The sequence below is a fragment of the Centropristis striata genome, chromosome 22, assembly GCF_030273125.1.
Source record: "Centropristis striata isolate RG_2023a ecotype Rhode Island chromosome 22, C.striata_1.0, whole genome shotgun sequence".
Taxonomy (NCBI): Eukaryota; Metazoa; Chordata; class Actinopteri; order Perciformes; family Serranidae; genus Centropristis; species Centropristis striata.
Window position 1 is genome coordinate 7517297 of NC_081538.1, and position 22314 is coordinate 7539610.

General features: G+C 38.5%; 2 protein-coding genes across 2 annotated transcripts in view; both read left to right on the forward strand.

Moving 5' to 3' along the window:
- The first annotated feature begins 1060 nt into the window (after positions 1-1060).
- LOC131960519 (toll-like receptor 1) lies at positions 1061-5578 on the forward strand. The gene is made up of 2 exons (XM_059325757.1): positions 1061-1117; positions 1253-5578. The coding sequence occupies exons 1-2, from the start codon at positions 1104-1106 to the stop codon at positions 3720-3722; spliced, it is 2484 nt and encodes an 827-aa protein (XP_059181740.1). The 5' UTR covers positions 1061-1103; the 3' UTR covers positions 3723-5578.
- A 1472-nt stretch (positions 5579-7050) lies between these two features.
- cnot4b (CCR4-NOT transcription complex, subunit 4b) overlaps positions 7051-22314 on the forward strand; it is a 33789-nt gene continuing 18525 nt past the window's right edge. The window contains exons 1-3 of the mRNA XM_059325758.1: positions 7051-7235; positions 15438-15652; positions 18413-18610. Of these exons, the coding sequence (XP_059181741.1) occupies positions 15479-15652; positions 18413-18610 (372 nt within the window). The 5' untranslated portion in view covers positions 7051-7235; positions 15438-15478. The remainder of the gene's footprint in view (positions 7236-15437; positions 15653-18412; positions 18611-22314) is intronic.

Sequence of the window (22314 nt, forward strand, 5' to 3'; positions counted from 1 at the left end):
AACACAAAACATCAGCCAGGAGTCCCTATATTTTATGTTTTATTTATTTATTCAGTTCAGTTTATTCATGAAAACAAACGTATTGGTTTAATGATTCCCTTGTCCCCCCCAAAAAAACAACAACAACAACAACAACCACAACAACAACAACAACAACAACAACAACAACAACAACAACAACAACAACAACAACAACAACAACAACAACAACAAAGCCTTTCACCACAATACATGAACAACAGCCATAACAAAAACACCATCAACAGTTTAATTCCTGCTAAAACACAGAATAAAGCAGTGCAATATAACAATACAATGTGAAATCAAAGTTCCAGTGCAGGTTAGAAAGTCCTATTGTCAGTTTCCTGGATAGGTGCTATGTCCAAACAGAACAAAACCGTTCAAATATTTAAATTGAACAAAACAAAAAAAAGGTTTTGTTTTGGGTAGGGGGCATCTGCGGTTTTTGAACATTTAATTCCCAACAATACAATTTAATCACAAAGTTATTTTACTTCGCAACGTTCCCAAACCTATTCTGTTTTTTGATTGCATAATGAAGACACCAAAGTAACCCATACTCATGTAATTGTAATACAATTGAAATATTTTACACAGAAAAATGTGAGCCTATCCTTTCACATAAAACCCCACATTGAATCACCCTTCTCAAAGCTGAACAACATCTTAATAAATAAATGCTGTTTAAAAAAAGTTATGTACAATATAAAGTTGAAATCCTGAAGGCTGTTTTTCTTTCTTTGTCTTTTAAGCTTCTCTGTTGGTCACAAATGGAGAGAAGTCTTTGTTTCTCTAGTCCAACAATCTCCAAATACTTGAACAAAAACATGGTCCCTGACTGGTAAAATATGTTGTTTTTATAATTATATTGCATGCATTATTTACTTTCTGTGTTTAACTTGGCCTTAATCAGTCACATGACTGAAAAGAAACTAGAGAAAAGAGGAATTGACATAGAGAGGAACAGAGACTTACGGGTTGATAGATTGCTTTTCAGAATCCAGAATATAAAAGTCAGAGCTCAAAGAGCAAAGCTCAGTCTCCTGACACTCCGACTGCTGGAAACCACTCTATCTGAAGCTATGTCGACACAAAGGTAATCTACTGTTCTTAATCATTACAGCTGTTTTTTTTCCATTTTGTAATACTGCCTCTCTGCTTGTTCAATATCCACATTTTTGTTTTATTTATTTCACTAATTTCTGTACTTCTTCTTTTTTTGATGTTTCAGCATAAATGTAGCTTTACTGATCGGAACCATTGCCCTTGTGTTCCTGATCATACCTGACTGTGTGGCTGTATACGAAGATGAAGAGGGATTTAAACTGTGTGTCACATCCAGACAAGGAATGAAAGACCTCTCTCGCCAAAATCTGACGCATGTTCCCTCAAATCTTCCCAACAACACGCAGTACTTGGACATTTCTCACAACTCCATCCAAAGACTGACTGGAGCTCCGTTTTCCAGACTGACCCAGCTCTGTTGGCTGAAGGTAACTCACTGTGGCCTGCAGGAGATTTCTCCCAGTGTGTTCAGTCACACACCAGCACTCAAAGTCCTCAATATATCTTACAATGACCTTCCTTTCATCCCTGACATTTCATTGAAACAGCTGAAAATCCTTGATTTGGCTAACAATCTTTACAACAGCTATCAACTTCCAGCATCGTTTCAGAACCTAACCAGTCTGGCTGTGCTGTCATTAGGTAGCACAGCTGCTCTGACAGTCAACTACAATGACTTTGACCCATTGATGAACGTTTCTCTGAATCACCTGGTGTTTGGAGCAGGAACTCACTGGCAGAAGTATGATTCCGGTGCTCTTACAAAACTGATGTCTCTTAAAACAGTTTCACTTTTTGCTTCTTTTTGTGGGGATACTAGCATGTTTGAGAATGTTCTTGTGGATTTAAATATGACAAGAGCAACATCATTGAGATTCATCACTCTTTTTCCAGACAACTGCAACATGACTGGCAACCTTTTTGAGAACCTGAGAACAATGCCATTTGTACAGAACCTCACCATAGAAAACACTTGGATGAACAGCTCCTTTATGGAGGTGCTTCTTAAGAACGTGTGGGTGTCCTACCTTTATGACCTCTCCTTTGTCAACATCACTTATAATGAGGACACACCAGATGGGTTTCAGTTTCGCAACAATAATCAAACCATCAATCTCTGCTCACTTACCTTCAACGGGGTGAATCATTTTCAGTACAGATACCCCACATTCAACATAAGCTTAGACGCCGTCTCAAGTCTGACCTATTTTAAGTTCTCTGGGACCGGAATGAACATTTTACCCTGCAATCTCTTATCTGTCCTGCCATCACTGGAGACGCTGGATCTGTCAGATAACCTCTTAACGGATTCAGGCTTCTGGTGGTTTCAATGTTCGTACACCTCGGTCTTCCCCAAACTCAGGAGACTGTCTCTAAGCAAAAACCGTTTCAGCGATCTGGCCTTTATCTCTGAGAAGACGCATCAGATGAAGACATTGGAATCTTTGGACCTCAGTTTTAACTCTATTCACTTGGAAAGGGAATGCTTTTGGCCTGCTCAGTTGACTGAGCTCAGCTTAGGAAACAACAACCTGGGCAACAACGTCTTTAGATACCTGTCAGAACACTTTGAGAGAATTTACTTGTCAAAGACAGGAATAACAGCCATAACGCAAGAGGATCTATCTCGTTTCCCCAAGCTGACACACCTTCAACTGAGCTCCAACAGCATCCAGGTTATCCCTGCAGATCTCAGCGCCCCAGCTCTCCTCAGTCTCTATGTAGACCAGAACGCTATCACATCTATATCCAAGGAGGCTTTGGCAGGATTTCCGAGGCTTCAGACCCTCAAAGCTGGAGGCAATCCATTTGTCTGCTCTTGTGATTCCTATTGGTTCGTCAACGTTCTCAACAAGTCAATGCTCCAAGACTGGCCCTTAGATTATACATGCAGCACCCCACCATCTTTTTCAGGCCTGTCGCTCTTAGAGTACAAAACCAGTGAGCTGTCATGTGAGAACTGGCTTCAAGCTACAGTTGCTATCCCTGTAATAATAGTTATCTGTGCTGCCATAGGTCTGGTTTTCTATAAATGTGACGGAGTGTGGTATACAAAGATGTTGTGGGTGTGGATCAGAGTGAAGAGAAGAGGCAAAAAACGCTCCAACATGTTAAAGAATCAATCTTTTAATTATCATGCGTTCATCTCCTACAGTCATCAGGACTCTGGCTGGGTAGACGACCAGCTAGTGCCGTCTCTGGAAGGTGCCGGGTTTTCACTTTGCGTTCATGAGCGTGACTTTGTCCCTGGTGAGTGGATCATAGACAACATTATCAACTGTGTGGAATCCAGCTACAAGACACTGTTTGTCCTCTCTAAACATTTTGTCCAAAGTGAATGGTGCAACTATGAGCTCTTCTTTGCCCAGCACAGGGCCATCAGCGTCCAGCAGGACTCTTTAGTCTTCCTGTTACTGGAGCCCATTCCAACAGACTCTCTGCCCAAGAAGTACTTGAAACTTAGAAGTTTACTGAGGCAGCAGACGTACCTGGAGTGGCCCAAGGATGAACGGAAGCAGCAGGTTTTCTGGGCAAGTCTTAAATCCATGTTGCATTTGGCAGACAAATCTGTGGTTCTGCAGGATGTGGCTTTAGCCCTTTCAGATACAGCATCTCTACTCACAGACCAATTTTAAGAGCTCAAAGGAAAGGTTCTCATTTTTTTCAAGTCTATCTCTATCTATAAAATACCCACTTGGAGCAGTTTTGGTTGCTGTAATTGTTCCTCCAACTCATTCTGGTCCTGAATCTGATCTCTTTCTAATGCAAAACCTGATCTCTTTCTAATGCAAAACCAAAATGAGAGATGGGGGACGAAACCTGCATTCCTTGTTTTGTGCAAAAATGCACTCACGTCCAGCTGAGGCTAATACAAGGCCAGAGTATTCTGATTTAAAGGGCCAAAGGAAAAAACAAAACAAAATGTAAAATATTCCTTGACAATTTTCATAACAACCAAAATTCAAGTAAGGATTCTGGCTGGCTGTGTTGGCCCTGTGCTGTCCCCCAAAAGCTATAACTGTAAGCTTCTTTTTATGCTACAGGTCATAGAAATTGGTTGTTTTAATGAATATATTTTACTAGATAAAGGAATTTTTAGTCATTATACATCTGTTTTTTAGATTTCAACACAACATGGGCACATGGGCTTTGTCTCCAGTGCTGAGGAGCAGGCTAGCACCAACCAAATATCCATATTGTTATGTGACGGTATGAACAAATTAATCTTAATGTTGGAGAAAATCTATTGATCACTTGAACAAAAGTCATTGTTTTATTGGCTTGGCTTGTATTTATCCGCATCTGACATCTGAAACCTGAAAAGGATAGAAACTTTAAAAGGTATCTTCTCAGTTTGCTAAAGCCTCATATTACTTTCAATCAACTGTCAGTTCATTTGCTTCAAAAGGGGATTACTATAAACTATTACAACAACAGACACAATGCTTTCAATGTATATTCAGACATGTACGACATGAATGTTGTATAATTATAGACTTACTAATCCTTTAACAAAAAATGATGGTGACAGAGGTGGTTCTGCATCTATAATTACTGTATATCTTACATTTTGAAGTTGTAAATTGTAAACTGTAAATAGTCTTCACCAGTTAATCAGTAACAATGATGATCTCACTTTACATAAATGCACAAGCCTCTATCTTAACTGAACCCAAGAAGCTAAATCATTAAAAATTATATACATTGTCTAAACTAGTCAGAAATTGGCAACACTAAAAAAGGTACAAGATCTGACCTTACATGCCAACATTTGGTGCTTAGTAAAACACTGTGTTATTAACACATTTTGCTCACTACATAGTATTAAAGTTTGAGATTAAGCCATAGTTTATAGTCAAATGTATATTATGATATTTACAATTATTTGTGTACATCACCATTTGATTTGCCACATCTTCTTAATTGGAGATACAACACAAATCTATTTTAATTAGAGGTTTCATGATACAACTTTCATACAACAGCAAAAAAAATAAAAATGAAGTACTTTAATTACAAGTCTTACAGGGTCAAGCATTCAATAAATCAAAATGTGGTGTTTTCACTAGTGCATTAGCGATAAAATGGGAGGGCAGAGAGCACAAACCTGTATATTTCTATAATTTTATGTATTTCCTCAGTAGAGAAATATATGTTTTTATATGCTTTGTTGCCTTAATTCTGTGTCCTCAATAGCCTCTTTTAGTTTAAGCAAATGTCTCCATCTACTGTTTGTAATGAGTCTGTACACAGCATACCAGTATGAAGAAGAGATTTAGAATGAGTCTGTACAGTGCAGACAGAATGTGTCTTTAACACATATTCAACACTGATGATTTGAAATTAATTGGTAAATTTTCCCTGGATAAGCAGTGGGTACCGTATGTAGATTGGGCTTCACTATTTTAAGTAGGCCTACATTATTTAATTTTATTAAGATTGATTATGTTTGTATCTATTTTGTGCAAATTGCATTAAACTGAAATAAAATATTTCAAAATATCTTCAAGCACCATACTTGTCAGAATTCCTTGTATCCTAATGTGATTTGTAATGGGAAGTTTAACAGTATAAGTAATGGGAAGTTTAACAGTATAAGTCAAGGCTAAGGCTAACGTTTGTAGAAATCCCATTGGCTGATGTCTGTCCTTAAATAAATAAAGAGCGTAAAAATCAGAAAGGGTTTGATACTAGTAAGCTATTGGCTATTATAATAGGTGTTTTAATTAAAAGTAATGGACTAATGGACAACAATATTTTCATATATCTATGGTGTGAAGATGCTTAGCTTAGCTAGTACTAGTAGGGACTACAATACAATCTACCGTATGTAGATTGGGCTTCACTATTTCAAGTAGGCCTACATTATTTAATTTTATTAAGATTGATTATGTTTGTATCTATTTTGTGCAAATTGCATTAAACTGAAATAAAATATTTCAAAATATCTTCAAGCACCATACTTGTCAGAATTCCTTGTATCCTAATGTGATTTGTAATGGGAAGTTTAACAGTATAAGTCATGTTTAAGGCTAACGTTTGTGGAAATCCCATTGGCTGATGTCTGTCCTTAAATAAATAAAGAGCGTAAAAATCAGAAAGGGTTTGATACTACTAAGCTATTGGCTATTATAATAGGTGTTTTAATTAAAAGTAATGGACTAATGGACAACAATATTTTCATATATCTATGGTGTGAAGATGCTTAGCTTAGCTAGTACTAGTTGGGACTACAATACCCAGCATTCCATGCACGAAACATGAAAACTATTTGCGCCGACTCACTGAGTTGTTTTAATGAATATATTTTACTAGATAAAGGAATTTTTAGTCATTATACATCTGTTTTTTAGATTTCAACACAACATGGGCACATGGGCTTTGTCTCCAGTGCTGAGGAGCAGGCTAGTACCAACCAAATATTCATATTGTTATGTGACGGTATGAACAAATTAATCTTAATGTTGGAGAAAATCTATTGATCACTTGAACAAAAGTCATTGTTTTATTGGTTTGGCTTGTATTTATCCGCATCTGACATCTGAAACCTGAAAAGGATAGAAACTTTAAAAGGTATCTTCTCAGTTTGCTAAAGCCTCATATTACTTTCAATCAACTGTCAGTTCATTTGCTTCAAAAGGGGATTATTATAAACTATTACAACAACAACGTTTGTGGAAATCCCATTGGCTGATGTCTGCCCTTAAATAAATAAAGAGCGTAAAAATCAGAAAGGGTTTGATACTAGTAAGCTATTGGCTATTATAATAGGTGTTTTAATTAAAAGTAATGGACTAATGGACAACAATATTTTCATATATCTATGGTGTGAAGATGCTTAGCTTAGCTAGTACTAGTAGGGACTACAATACCCAGCATTCCATGCACGAAACATGAAAACGATTTGCGCCGACTCACTGAGTTGGATAGTTGCCCCTGCTCTCTCCTCCTTTCAATGTAAGATGGTGGTTTGTGCTGTAAGTAGGTAGCCAGCACCTTTATAAGCTGAGAGAAAAGGCCAGTTGTCTCCGGAGGACAACTGGGTCCCACAGACGGCAGACAGCTTGCGGTGACGGAGTTAGTGTCCCATACAGGCGTACTTCTCCCTCAACATCCTGGAGAGGAATCTGCAATAACACATAGGCAGGGTGAGTATCCAGACTAACAGTTATCCCAATTAAATCAACGCCATAAACTAGGCTACGCACTGAAACATTATTTTCAGTGACATAGTTGGGTGAAAGCCTTCTGCAGCTACTACTGTTCGTGTGTCAGCGGCGCTGCTCCTGGAGGACAGCCGAGGGAGCTTCCCTCACGTCGGGCTGCTGTTTCGGTTATATCGGGCTCTGCCGGCGGAGGGCAGGCCGCGTAAACTCCTCTTCCTGACACACTTTTGGAAGGAACACAACTCATAAAGAACACACTAGTGTCAGAGGGAGTGCCACTGTGTTTTGATAACTTTGGCAGGGAGTTAAGAGCGTTGTGTTTCGTTATAGAGCAGAGCACAAGAAACCATTTAGCCGACGTCATACAAGACAGACGTTAGCTAGCAGCATTCCAGCCTGGCAACCAAGCCGGTTAGCATAGCTGCCGGGTAACTTCTGGCAGGGGGCTCAAACTCAAATTACCTGGGGGCCGCTGGAGGCAGTATCAAAATGACCAAAAAAAAGACAGAAAATTACAAAAAAAAAGACACAAAATGACAGAAAAAATTAAATTATTTAAAAAAGACAGAAAATTACTAAAAAAATGACAGAAAAAAACTAAATTACTTAAAAAAGACACAAAGTGACAAAGTAAAGACACAAAATTACCAAAAAAGACACAAAATGACTGAAAAAAAAGACACAAAATGACAGAAAAAACTAAATTACTTAAAAAAGACAGACAATTACTTAAAAAATGACAGAAAAAAACTAAATTACTTAAAAAAGACACAAAATGACAAAGTAAAGACACAAAATTACCAAAAAAGACACAAAATGACTGAAAAAACACAAAATTACTAAAAAAAAGACAGAAAATGACCAAAAAATACACAAAATGACCAAAAAATGCACAAAAAGACACAAAATGACCCCCCCTAAATCACAAATTTTCTAAAGAAGACACAAAATTATTAAAAAAAGACACAAAATTAGCAAAAAGAAAGATACAATTATTTTAAAAATTACCAAAAAAGGACACAGAAGTACAAAAAAAAGACACAAAATTACATTACATAACATTTCCACTTCTTCAGGTAACAACAACAACACGGCGGATTATAAACAGTCTGGTAGCAGCTGCCTTTATTTTTGTTAACGTCGTCATAGAAACAAGTGAAACAAAGCTCCAGCTTGTGCAATAAAGGTACCCACACACACAAAACGGTAAAGTGCCATTCATATAAAACTCACATTAAACTTTCATATCAATGTGAGGGCCACAAAATATCCTCACGAGGGCAGCAATTGGTCCGCGGGCTGCGAGTTTGAGACCCAGGACTTATGGCTATCTTAGCTCGTCAGCAGCACCATCGGCGCCCTGCTAAAGTGTCCATCCGGCACATGACTGACACCAAAGCAGCTGTCTTATCCTCAACCCAATACTGCTTGTAATTTCACACTTTATTGTTTATAATGTTATGTGACAGTTGTGACTATGTATTAGTTCATAGGACACTAAGCACGGCTCACAAACTTTGCACATTTATCGCAAATGTACCCCCTCAACTTGTTTAGCCCATTCTGTCGGTCTCAGAAGTTCTGTCCTGTTCAGTCTGGTGACAAGATACGATGGAGTCAGAATGCTTTATTATTGACAATGTTTGGCATTGAGTTAATTGTTGTGCCAAGATTAAATGTTTGGCCTCATCACCAAAAAAAACCCACCACTTCTTCTGTTCTGTTGAAAGTGTCAAAGGTTGTCAGGATGACTACTGTGATGGGAATACTGCTTTTACTATGGCCAGCTCTGTGTTGACACCTGACAGTAGAGTCATTGGGCTCATTGAACCACGGGGCTGCATGTGGCTTTTAAGTTTGCATTTCATGGAGCTTTAATAGAGTAGCAATTTCTTGTCCCTGTTCTCATATTGTAACTGTCACCCCTGTGACACATTCAGCCTTATTGACTATTGTTGTAGTGAGCAAATCAGGTCCTACTGTTTTACACTTTGCCCTGCAGTGATTAAGCGCTATATGCTGAGAGCCAGGAGCAGTCTGTGCAGAACTTTTTTGACAGAAAATTGTCTCTTAGAGAAACTTTGCCTCAAGGCATGGTAGCTCTCTGTCACATGTTTAACCACACACCTTTTTTGTAATGAGATGCTAGCCAACCTTACATTTAGAAAGTTGAGCATTGCAGATTGGAAGCAAAACTTTTAAAGGGGGTTGGAATGCACCCACCAAAGCTGGGCACGCTATACACAACTTAGTCTTTACAGATTTGGAAAATACTTTGAGTACACACTGCATGACTAGTTTCAGCAGATTTTTGTATGACGACTTACGGACTGGGGATCACACACTTAACAACTGATGAGGGATTACAGATTGTCAAACCCACTAAAGCCACCTTAACGCATCAAACTCTCACGCAAACTCTCCCAATAGTGTGACAGTTTAAAGGGTAAACAAACATGGATGACAGTCGGCTCACTTTTGCTGTCTTCTGACGCTGTTTCCTCTGTCCCACTTCTCTTTTTCATTGGCTGTTGGCAACACGTATTTGCAGATGCCTCGGTTATCAGTTCACACTACCCGATTGCATCCAGATTCAGCTAAAAAAATTCAAACACTGAGGTCGGGTGGGGTCTGATCCCCTCACACACTTGTAGATTTGTGTCTTTACCCCTCACACACTAACAGATTTTTGTGCCAACCAACCATGCCGACTGTCCCCAACTAGTGCAGACTTTGCCCAACTGGGAATCATGGGTAAATTCTGGCAAAAAATCTTGTAGTGTGTCCTCATGAGGGACTATGGACAGTGATGTTGATTGGCCACTGTAACACTGTTTACGGCTAAGAACCAAGTTGTCATATTTGCTATGGATATTAATCAGGGCTGTAATACTAAAGTTGAGTCTCAAGTCTGGTCACGAGACCACTTAAAAAAAAAAAAAAAAAGTATTTCTGTTCTCTTGTTCTCACGCCTTGTTGGACTCGGAATTGTCTTTGTCTCAGGCTCGGCTGTTGATCAAGTTGTTTGTTGTTAAGGGTGTAAATCAAAAGTTTCATCATGATACGATATTACATAAGTTCTTTGCACAGCAATACCATATATTGGATCATATCATATACACCTTTTAAACAATTATTTACATTTATATAATCTCCCAAACTAAATAATGATTTGACAATTGTATTACCAAGCTCTTTGAGACATTCAAGTGAAATTCAATCTGTTCTTTTTAATAAGAATGAACATAAAGTGGGTTATTGTATCACATGGTACATTAGATGTTGAAAGATAAATCAATCTTTTTAATAGATAGATTACATCAGTCCATCTTTAGTCATGAATTGCTGTAAAAACTGGGAAGACCCCATAGCCTATTCCAGTGTTAAACAGGATTTAATTTGCTCTGCACTCAGTCTTGCCCCAATTGTCTTTGGACCTGGTCTCGAACTTGACTTGGACTTCTTGACTACAGCTCTGATATTTGGGCTACATTTTCTTTCTGTCGTGATGCAGCACTGCTTATGATCTACCTATGACAGTGTTATTAACTTTTTTTTTACTTCCTGCTTTTGACCAGTCTGTATTCATGGGATAGTAAGGGTTGAAGGCTTATGCAAACAGTGGTGTGCAGGGTTGTTCATGTTTCTTTATGAGCATGCAGACAAAGGATTTCAGTTAATTATTAATGAGAAAAAGTCACAACTGCATTATGTGCAAATGTCAGAGTGAGCTTTTTTAGTATGCATAATTTGTATCGGTGTCAGGGCTGTGCGATATGGAGAAAATCAAAGGATATTGTGAGGTTGACTATTTGTGCACACAATAATGAGATTTTTGATCAATAATCATCATACATATGGGAATAATTGGGTAAAGCCAAAATTACAGACAATTTCATTTCTAAATCTAGGATGATATCTCTTCTCCTATCACAATATTGATATAATACAGTTATATTGCAGAACCCTATGTTGGTGTAGGTTTTCTAAGGTAACTGGCACACTGTACATTTATGGCTCTGCCCTGCTACCTTAACGGCACTTCATCTTGTGTTTCAGCACAATACAAAGGTCGGTGTTTTCTCAGTGAAGATACATATTGTCCCGACATGACCCAATTTGACTCATACCTGAGTCAAACTGGGCCATGCAAACATCAATCACACAGTCAGCTGGTCTGATGATTTCCAGTGGCAGTAATATCCATTTGTTTTGATCAAAGTTATTCATGATAATAGTGCAAACTGGAACAGGTAGGAGCTCATTTGAAGAAAATATTAAGAAAAAGGCTAAAACTAATTGCCAACCAACTGTGAGTCCATAGTTTCCATGGCAATACTGCACTTTCTGTTTACATCTTCTAAAGCATGATAGGAAACCCTGGTGGGAATATTTAAAAATATATTCTTCCCTAAGACAAATAAAAACAACCGGAGTGTATTGTGTTTATAGTGTTTCATCAACATGATCATATTCAGGCAAAAGGTAATTTCAAATGGGCCTAAAGCTTAACTTAATAATGACAGTTTTTAAACAGATACATGTGTATTACCATTGACAGATGAGTATTTATGATACTGCTGGCAGAAATTATCCTGTAAAGAACAATATATGACATGCTTAGATGAGTAATGACTGTACCATAAACCTGCAAATTAAGGACAAAACAGCCAAAAGGTTAACGTCTCCTGTTGTGCTTGACATGTTTATTGTCTTTGTGCTTCCAATCAAAACCAAAGATCCTGATAGTTGAGCACCATTTCATTGGTGTATTTTAAGCTCTTTATTCAGAAAAGTAGAGTTCTATTTGCTGGATCTTTTTCCTCACTCATCCTTTCCTGTAGAGTGATGCAACAACAGCTATAACTGTTGTTGCCACATAGGTTTGTTCTAGACCACTGAATTCTTATCCCTCTCAAAATTCATTTGAATCACTGTTGCATGGTCTGCAATTTTAAGCTTAAGTCTGATTGACACAACTACCGTAGATTGAGTAATTGCAATGCGTTATTCTTTTCCGACATACTAGACTTTCGAGGTTCTTTGCAGAGAAAACCCTTCAGATCTGTGTGTATTATGGTTTTCCTATGGCTAGAGGCATACAACTTAATGAAACATGCACATTGGAGCCTGACAGATATTGGATATTAGAGATGGATTGGATATTATTTTAAGAGGGGAGAATTCACAGATATGACATTGCACACTGATATGACTATGCAAAGGCTGCTTTCCTAAACAAATAATTCTATTAGAGAATATTAAGAATATTTAATATGGAGTGTATGCTATTGCTGACCAATTCTATAAATAATAACTGAGAAAATTAAGAATATACAATACCAGTCAAAATGTTGAACACCTAATTTTTTTTAAAATTTTCGACAGTGTAGATTCATTTTGAAGACATCAAAACTATGAAAGAACACATATGGAATTATGTAGTCAGTGATTCCCAAAGGTTTTTCTGAGACTCGGGGAAAATGTTGTACATTTATAAGTAAAATGCATCAATCTCGTGCACTTTGAGAGCTAAATGAGAGCAAACATCTCGCATAACATTTTTCACAGTCGAAAAAAATAACTCTTGATTATTAAATAGTACTGTATGTTCGGTGTCATCCAATTGCTGACCATTTAAAAAAATAATTAACTATGAAATCACCACAAGCATCTTTTTCTGCATTATATTGTGTATAAAAAAATCTTGTTGCATGTCAGACAATGTATAAGGCGATGCCATTAGATCCCAATATACTTTCGATTGACCAGTAATATTAGTTAACCAATATTTTGGCCAGGCTGTAATGCATATGTTTTTAGTTTTTTTTTCTAGTCAGATTTATAAGCTGCATATACGGCCAATTTTTGTCAAATTTATCTTAATTACTGATGAGTTGGGCGCGCATGATCTCTCCTCATATTCACTCCAACAGTTAGCAATACTTGATCTAGATACGCTCTTAAATATCTGTTTGCATATCAATACTTGTGCCAACTCCACAACTCATTAGACCTGTCTGTGAGCAATACTGCAAGAAAGTGTAATTTCATCCACAGCTGCTGTCATTACACACAGTTGTGGTCATTTTAGTTTCTATTCTGCTAATTCTTCATTGTTATTATTGTTTAATGTCAGAGGAATGATCAATAACTCTTTCATAGTACTCATGTTTAAACTAAAAAGTGCTCCAAAATTCTAAATCAAACAAAATGATCATGGAGATTATGCTCAAATGGAAATAAAACAAATGATGAAATGAATGAGTCATAAATAATCAAAAAATTAGTATATGAATGCACCTGTGACCAGCTGTGTTTACAGAATGCTGTGTAGCAATAATAACTTAATTAATGAAGTTCATAATGTTACCCGTCTCTCAACGTTTATTTTATCTCCTTATCATATGATCATAAGAGCAGCAGCAATCTCAGATGAAACCGTATGTGCCCTGGGTCAGAAGAATGCCCATACTTCCTTTCTAATTACCATTTGTGTTTGCTTTCTGGTTGACCTGCTTGTAACTGGCTTCACGGCAGTAAATCACCCAATATTAATAAACAACACAAATCAAATCATACAGACATTGTCATTAAAAAAGGTCTAATCCTGTCTAAACTCCCAACTAAAAATCCTGCTAACAAATAAAGAGCTTCTTATAGCGGCCACTAAATGTCTCAATGGTTTTGTGCTGCAGTTTTGTTCATTGTCTGTCCATTAGCTGAATGCCCACCCATGCATTAAAGTAAGTCATGTGTTGTGAAATCACCCAATTTCTTGCCAATTAAGCAGCAGTGTCTGCCTGCAGAGGTTTTTACAGCAGTTTAATTGGCCACTTAGATGATCCAGACAAAGTTTAACATCTTCTCTCCAGCCTTCTGTGACACAGCTACATAGTGACCGCTTCATTGGCTCTCGTGTCTGTGACTCACTCTCACTCAATCCACACATCATTGGCTGCAATGCAGAACTTAAGTGGTGTTAAAAGTCATTGTTTAACCTTAGTTAATTTGAAATAACTCTCTGAAATATGCATTCTAGTCTGTTATCTCACTACTAATGTTTATTTATCCGAGAATTAAATTAACTCGGGCACAGTGTTTTTGCGCATTTGTTCCTGACACAACACGCACCACTAAGGGCGTTTTCACAAGTCCGTTTTTAGTCCGTTTCAACCAAACTCTGGTGCAGTTAAATCCATATTAAGTTTCGTATCGTACCACTTATGAGAAGGGATCTCTGTTTATTTCCAGACCTTAGTGCGGTTCAATTGCACTGTGAATGTAATCTGACCCAATTACAGGAAATGAACCAAAACACAGTGGATTGTGGGCTACCTGTGAGATGTACACAGAGTGACAGATGCAACATGACTGGGAGAGGACAGACCTAAACAATAGCGTTGATAAATCATTCAAGTTCAACTAGAGGAGAAGGATGCTTGTGCGTGATAGATCAGTGCAGAGTCGAGGTAAAAAAAACATCAACAGCAATCTTTAATGGAGCGTTCGACTCCCTGCTGCTTTGTTTATTTCCGTGTTTACATTTCCACCATCAACCAGCCAACAAGAAATAATACTGTGAATATATTTGCAGCCCTCCGCCTTCGTACACGCCCCTCCACAAATGTTTTTATTTTATTTTGGCTGCTTACATTGATGCCTCTGCTTAATACAACACTGTGTAAGAAAAATCATGACATCTTTTTTCCGTTAAAAAGAATGGCCAGTTTGCTTCTAACACAAGGGAATGGGATGGTTATAAACGGTATGAAAAATACTTGATCTTTAACTTGACTGTAAATGAAATAGAGAAGGAATGTTTGGAAAAAAGAACAGAGCATCATGATGGAAACCCAGTTTTTTATTCATGAAGCAGACTTTTGTAACAAAGCATCCCCCCCCCAGCGGATCAATAAATTATTTCTGATTCTGATTCCAATTCTGATTTTCACAAATCACAAATATACAATATCTCATTATCTAATAGGCAGACTGTTTTGCCATTTAGCTGAACACATTGATGATCCAGATTAGCTTTACATTTTTATCCACACTCCATCTGATCAGAACGAACCATCAGTAAACACTTTGTATTGGTGTAGTCAGAAATGTCAGTCTCTAGCAGGTGCTAGTTATAATTCTCCCAAGGATATAGCTAAACTTTTTTAATCTCTGTTCCAGTGTCCACAGCTCCTCCTGTCCCAGCAGTGTGTAATCATAGGATGTCCCGGAACCCTGAGGTGAAGGACGACCCGATGGAGTGCCCGCTGTGTATGGAACCGCTGGAGATCGATGACGTCAACTTCTTCCCCTGTACATGTGGATACCAGATCTGCCGATTCTGCTGGCATCGAATCAGGACCGACGAGAACGGCCTCTGTCCCGCCTGCAGAAAGGTAGACTATGTCTTCTGACATGCCGTCACAGTTTGTGCACCAGAACAACTGACACTAGTCCAAATGAAAATTGTGTTTTTGTTGTGTTTAAAGAAGTACACATAAGGGGCTTTCTTTAAGTAAACATGTTTTTTAAAACCTGTTTTAGTCTCTTTCACACTTTGATCCTTTTTTTTGTCTATAACATATAAAAATGACAAAAGCCCATCATAAAAACCATAAAGCTGTGCTCACACTGTAGGAGTTTTGAGCAGATTTAACCCTGATTAACCCCTCTCAAAACATTGGTTAGAAGCAATTTACACATCCAAACCCTACTCCTCCTGGAGTCTGTTTCAGGTAGAAGGTTTAAAAAAACTCTGAGTTTAACACTGAACTCTGAGTTGATTTACTGCCAGATGGGAGTTTTAGGTTCGCTCTGAGTTACGCGCGTGCACCACCACTATGAAAAGGCATATGGTTGAATTGTAAATCCTCATGTGGATTTTCGTTGAGTTGGAACACATCTTAAGAAACAAAAGCAATATGATTGTAGCTGCAAAGGAGAGAGAAGAATAAGATTTAATGACAAGTATGTCGGGGTCACTTTCCTTTCCTACAAACTATAGCTTTTCTTTTTTTTTCAAAGATATTTTTTGGCCATTTTTAATGCTTTTTATTTATGGTGTTAGAGAGACAGAGTGAAAGGGGGAGACAGAGGAGAAGACAAGGGCTCCGAGTCAGATTTGAACCCGGGCTGCCCGCTCTCGAAGACAAGGCCTCAACAAGAAGACAAGGGACGCCTTCCTGATATGCTCTGCATCGCCGATTATAAAAAAGAACTCAAGTTTGCAAATTAATATATATAATTAGCTCTGAGGTGGCTGTGAATAAACAGCCTTATCAACAGGACCAGAGAAAGGGACACCCCATAACAGCAGCGAGCTGCTTCAGGATCAGAGTTAGGAGACCGAAAGATGAGAATACCTGCATATTAATTTACAACGTGTGAAAAGAGACCGAGTCACTGTGGAGGGTTCAAAGACACATGCATAAAAGTGAAAAGCTTACACAGTCACTGAGTAACAAACTAAAATCCAAACAGGATTGTGATTCTGACATGCAGTAACCTACTGATTATTGCGTTTCGGTGCTTTGAATCAATGAGGAAATGAAACAACAGAGTGTCTGTCTCTGAAAGAGGGCGGAGACACAGAGAAACTCCGAGTTTGCTGAAGAAAACCTGCTTGTGAGCAGGTTAGGTTCTCAGAGTCCGAGAGTTTCCCTCATTTCAGGGTTAACATACTCAGGGTTTTCAGAAAACCCACAATCTGGAACAGGCCCCTGAACTGTCCGCAGACTTGGCCACCCCGATAATCTTTAGGATTGAATATCTGGATGATACGTCAGTGCTTTCCAAGCCGAACTGCACCGGGCAATGAAATGGACAAGCCGAAGCAACGGACGTTGTTTCCAAGCAACGGTAATAACGTTACGCTAACGCTAGGCTAATGTTAGCAGCTAGTGTACTATGGTTGACAGAAATTAAAACTGACTGTTAAACGCTCACCTCCATTTCTTGCTTAAGAATAGACAACCTGCGTTGACCTCAACTGTTTTCTCATCCAGACTTGTTTAGCTGTCTGCTTTTGTTTTTTCTCACTGCGAAGAAGCAACTTGTTGCACTTTGTCAGTCTCTGTTTGTTTACATCTGCTTCCCCATTGGATCATGTGAGGTGGTGCATTGCTTTCTCTGCCACAATAATCTTAATAATGTCCTGTAGTGTGCAATGCACCATTATTTTTAAATCTTGTAGTGTCTGCATATTTGAGATTGAATTGGAAGTTATCTGGGAAGATTCTCCTGATGTGTGTGATGCAACCCAATTTCAAAATCTGTTAGGAGTTTAAAACTCGTGTAGTCGTAGTCTGGCTGAATCCTGACTTAGAAAGTCAGTTCGCGTGATCTTTGCATAAACCATAAAATGGCGGGGAAAACACAGAGTACAATTTTCTCATGACTGTTCGAAATAATGGCAAAAAACTACAAAAATCAGACTCACATGTGCAATAGAATGGAATTACCATTGACATTGTGTTTGAAATCCAGCTAAAACTTTCACATACAAAGTCTGGTGGACACGGTGCGATTCAGTGGTGAAGTTGCAACATTGTTGCATTTTTCATTTAGCTTGGTTTTCTTCCACACTGTGAGTAAGTCGCTTTGGACAAAAGCGTCTGCTAAATGCCATGTAATAATAATGTAATAATGACACGCTGTTGGGTCTGTCCTTCGTCTATTGGACAGAATACTGTTGCTAAATAATTTGAAGACTTTGTTGCTTTTGTGTGTGTTCTGTGATCGTCTGACCATATTTGGATAAGGGCCTTTACTTCTTCATTAGACTAAGTCTGCCTATGAGACTCAAATTCCCGCCCAAATTCAACCCAGAATGCTCTGTGCTTTGGTTCACTTCCTTCCTTTGGTTCAGACTGCGTTCTCACCTGCAGTGACCTGAACTCTGGTGCACTTGGAAGAGAACCGAGTCCCCACAGAGCATTCACACTAGCAAAAACAAAACGGACTATCCAACAAAATGCACCAGAGTTCGTCTCAAGTGGCCAGGAATGGCCCCTATTACTCCTCTGACTCTGACTAAAGGCAATAATCACATTGGACACATCCATCTGCATACTGAAAGTAGCTTCAGACACATCTAAGATAGGATCAGCAATACTGTAAAACCACACTTCTAAAATGAATGTATGTGTGTTCTGCAGCCGTACCCAGAAGACCCAGCAGTGTACAAGCCGCTGTCACAGGAAGAGCTGCAGAGGATAAAGAATGAGAAGAAACAGAAGCAGAATGAGAAGAAGCAGAAGATCACAGAGAACAGAAAGCATCTGGCCAGTGTCCGAGTGGTGCAGAGAAACCTGGTGTTTGTAGTGGGGCTGTCTCAGAGGCTGGCTGACCCTGAGGTGAGACCACACACACACACACACACACACACACACACACACACACACACAGAGAGCAAAGTAAGTATTCGCAGTGTATCCTGCTACGCTGATAGCAGGTATTCGGAAGACCAGAATGAGCATTAAATGATTGGTATGTAATTGTGCAGCAGCAGTTCAGTCTGCCAACATCTCCCACACTCAGCAGTCTTGGAAAACAACAGCAGCAGTAGCAGCGTGGCGTCAGTGCCTGATGGCGTCTGTGATGACGTTACATTCCATAAATATCCTGAACCTATTAATCATGTTTCCAGCAGTGAAGGACAGTGTTAGGCTTACTGGAGGCACCATATCACATAAGAAAAAGGCTTGGTGAACACTTCTCCAATGAGAACTTACATACTGTGAACACAGAGCAAGTTCAGCAGGACACACACACACACACACACACACACATTATGACTTCTCCATACAGTTTTTCCATTCTGGCAGATGAGTTATTTTTAGAGAAACTCCTATTTTACAAATAGGATAATCTTTCAAAGTTCCATCTGTGAAACACATGGGAGGAAAAAACCCTTTTCCCAGGATTAGTTTTCTAAATTACATCTATGAACAGGCATTTTTTCTTCATGACCCATTAAGACCTAAGTTCACCTCAAAAAACACCCTGTAAAACCTAAGCATTGTTTCAAAACAACCTCCAAAAGAAAATGGTTTTTCTGAAACGGAATTTCAATATCTCCTAAATAATTTATTTATCAGCCTCTGTAGCAGATGAAGAGATGAAATAAAACCATTTGAAAGCTTCAACCCTTTGCCCTTAACTGTAAATCATTGCCTTTGCCCAAAAGTGCTTTAGAATTTTTTTTGAAAACCTCAGTAAACAACAACAAAAGAAAACATTTTTTTATTACACTGTGTGTTACAGTGTAATAGAAAGAAAAGTCACCTGAGCCATATTTTCAATAAAAAAACTGTCAGTGGTGGTGCAATAACTATATCACAGTTTGTTCACAGTGAAGCTGTTGGTGTAAGTCATCATCCTACTGTAACTACAGACGTCGACTAGCGAGTCTGTGGGCAAATATAGTCTGAATTATTGTTAATAATACTGTAGTCGGCCTCTATGTTGATCTCCTGGCTCAGGTCTTCTGTCACTGTCTGTCATAGAGATGTTTTTATACGCGGTTTGGATGATCTTGTCACTATTCTGCTTTATTTTCTTTTTAAATTAAAAATATATATATATTCTTTTGCTCGCTTGCTCTTGCCCATTCTCGTGAAGGTGATACCTCAAATAAGCCTTCGAGGCATTTCTTCAATTTTGGCACAAGCATTCAATTGGACTCAAGGATAAACTGATTGTGGATGTCAAAGGTCAGGGTCACTGTGACCACTGTGTTTTTAGCCATAACTTAAAAGCCAAAGATGAATTTGATAACCATGACAAATTTTACATAAATGTCTAGTAGGATGAAATGATGCAGTGATGTAGTTTTGTCCACCTTGAAACTGTGGTGATTGTAGATCTTCTGAGCTGTGGGGTTGAAGATGTGTGTGAAGCATCCTTTTTTTTTTTTTTTTTTTTTTACATTTAAAGCTGCTTGAAGCAACACCCAAACGTGATGCTACTGTCATGGCAAAAGAAGTCTGGACAGACATCACACACAGACAACCCGGGGGGTGGTAAATCTAATTTCCACCTGCTCTTAAGTCACAGTAGAGAAAAATAAGTAGATCACCACAATATTTCTTTCTCACTTACCTATCATGGTTTCCGTAATATTGACAGGACAATTAAAATGTTTTGGGTGACCTATTTGACAGTAAATTTCAGATGAGAATCCAGATTATGGGGAATCATGTTAGGCTGAATTCATTTGTGATCGATTCAAGTGACAGCAGTAGAGAGATACTGTATAGCAGGGGTCACCAACTACATTTGTCGGAGGGCCAGAATTTTACTGGACAGTCACCTTGGGGGCCGGACCCTCAAATAAAATGAAATAAAAAAACACATTTTGGCATAACATTATTATTTAATGTTTTTTTTTTATTGTTCATATTTTTTCATGTCATTACAAAACTGAAGGCAGTTTTAGCCTTTATGAGTCACGTTTTATTTAATGTGCAATCATGTTCTGATACCATGCTATTTTAAGTTATTCCAGTTGGTTTTCCTTTTTTTTCTGTACTGATAGTCTAGTCTGAAGCTTGTTGTTGAGACTTTGAAATAAAAACCAACCATGTCAGGTAATGGCATGAGGAAAAGTTACGTTAAAAAACCCCAAACAAAAACAAGTACTGCGTGAAACAATAAATGTTAATTTAAACAGTGTATCGAGTTTGTCCTCATTAAATAGAGTCATATATGTTGGGGATTACTGATAGTTAAGAGTCTCAGTTGTCGTTGCTGTTTTCAGTTGCTTTAATAGTGGGGACCACATGATATTTTCTCCTTGATTTACAATTTTTGGAATCCAGTCACGGTCCGGATTGGACAGTTCGGTGGGCCGGATTCGGCCCGCGGGCCGCCAGTTGATGATCACTGCTGTATAGAGTTGTAGAGGACTGTCGGCTCCCTCACAGTCTGCCGTGTTCCATCAGGAGGAGGAGGAGGGTTAATTTGTGTGAATACAGTGTGCAGTATTCTGTGCATACAGAAGGTAGTGCATGCTGCATACCCACCTCTATTTTCTCACTGTCTAACACAACAACCTGAGAGGCAAACCAAACTGTCTATTTGTCTTCTGTCCATCTCTGTCACACGTCTCTTTCTTTCTGTTTATGTGTGTCTGCCTTTGTGTGGTGAAGGAAGAGGATGGAAGGCTGAGCAGGCAGGACAGCTCCAGTCATACAAAGACCACAAAGAAAAGACCCGCACCCCCCGTCCTGTATTCTTACTGCCAAGACTGAGCAGAATGTCAAAACCCAGAGTCCCACCATCCAGCTTAGAGCACTCAAACCAATGCAAACACTCTCGAACTGTTGGTGTACTTTCAGTTGATTTTTTTTGGATAAATAGGGTACAAGCGCCTTTTTGTTTTCAGACTTTAACTTGATTATAATTGTACTTCTTTCCAAGAAATAATCTATCCCAGAAAAAGTTTTAGGTTTTATACTTTCAAGCTGGGGTATGCATTTTTTTTTTTTGGAAAAGGCAAAAAAGAAAGAAAGAGGAAGCCAGAATTTGAAAATGCACACGCATTCTATTCCATTATTATAATTGGATATTATAATCGTTTATTATAATTACCGTCCTGTTTTTCTTTGTAAACTTGTGGGCTTGTAAAGCTCTTTGACATGACAGTCTGCGATTTAAGGCTCTAGCTAGCTACATAAACATGACTTGAAGTAGCTGCAGCCATCTCCATTTATTGCATTTATTGTGATTATCTTTTTTTAACTTTTCTTTTAGCAGTTTTTTTCGGATGCTTTACAGTGAAGGCAGTTGTTGCAAATGCTGGAAAAGTCAAGGAACATGCATGTACATCTCCATTTGCAGAACATTCACTAGAACGCTCTCTCTCTGAAATGACCTGAGATTGGCTACGGGCTCCCGTCACAGGCTAGATTTTCTAACGCCTGAAAACTGAGCCAAGAGAAGGTGCAGTTAATAATGTGGATTCTCTCAGACCACTGGAATTACAGTAGGTTGAAAGGTTATTATGGAATTCCTGCCCAGTGACGGCACACAAGAAAAAGGGAGACTATTTCAACAG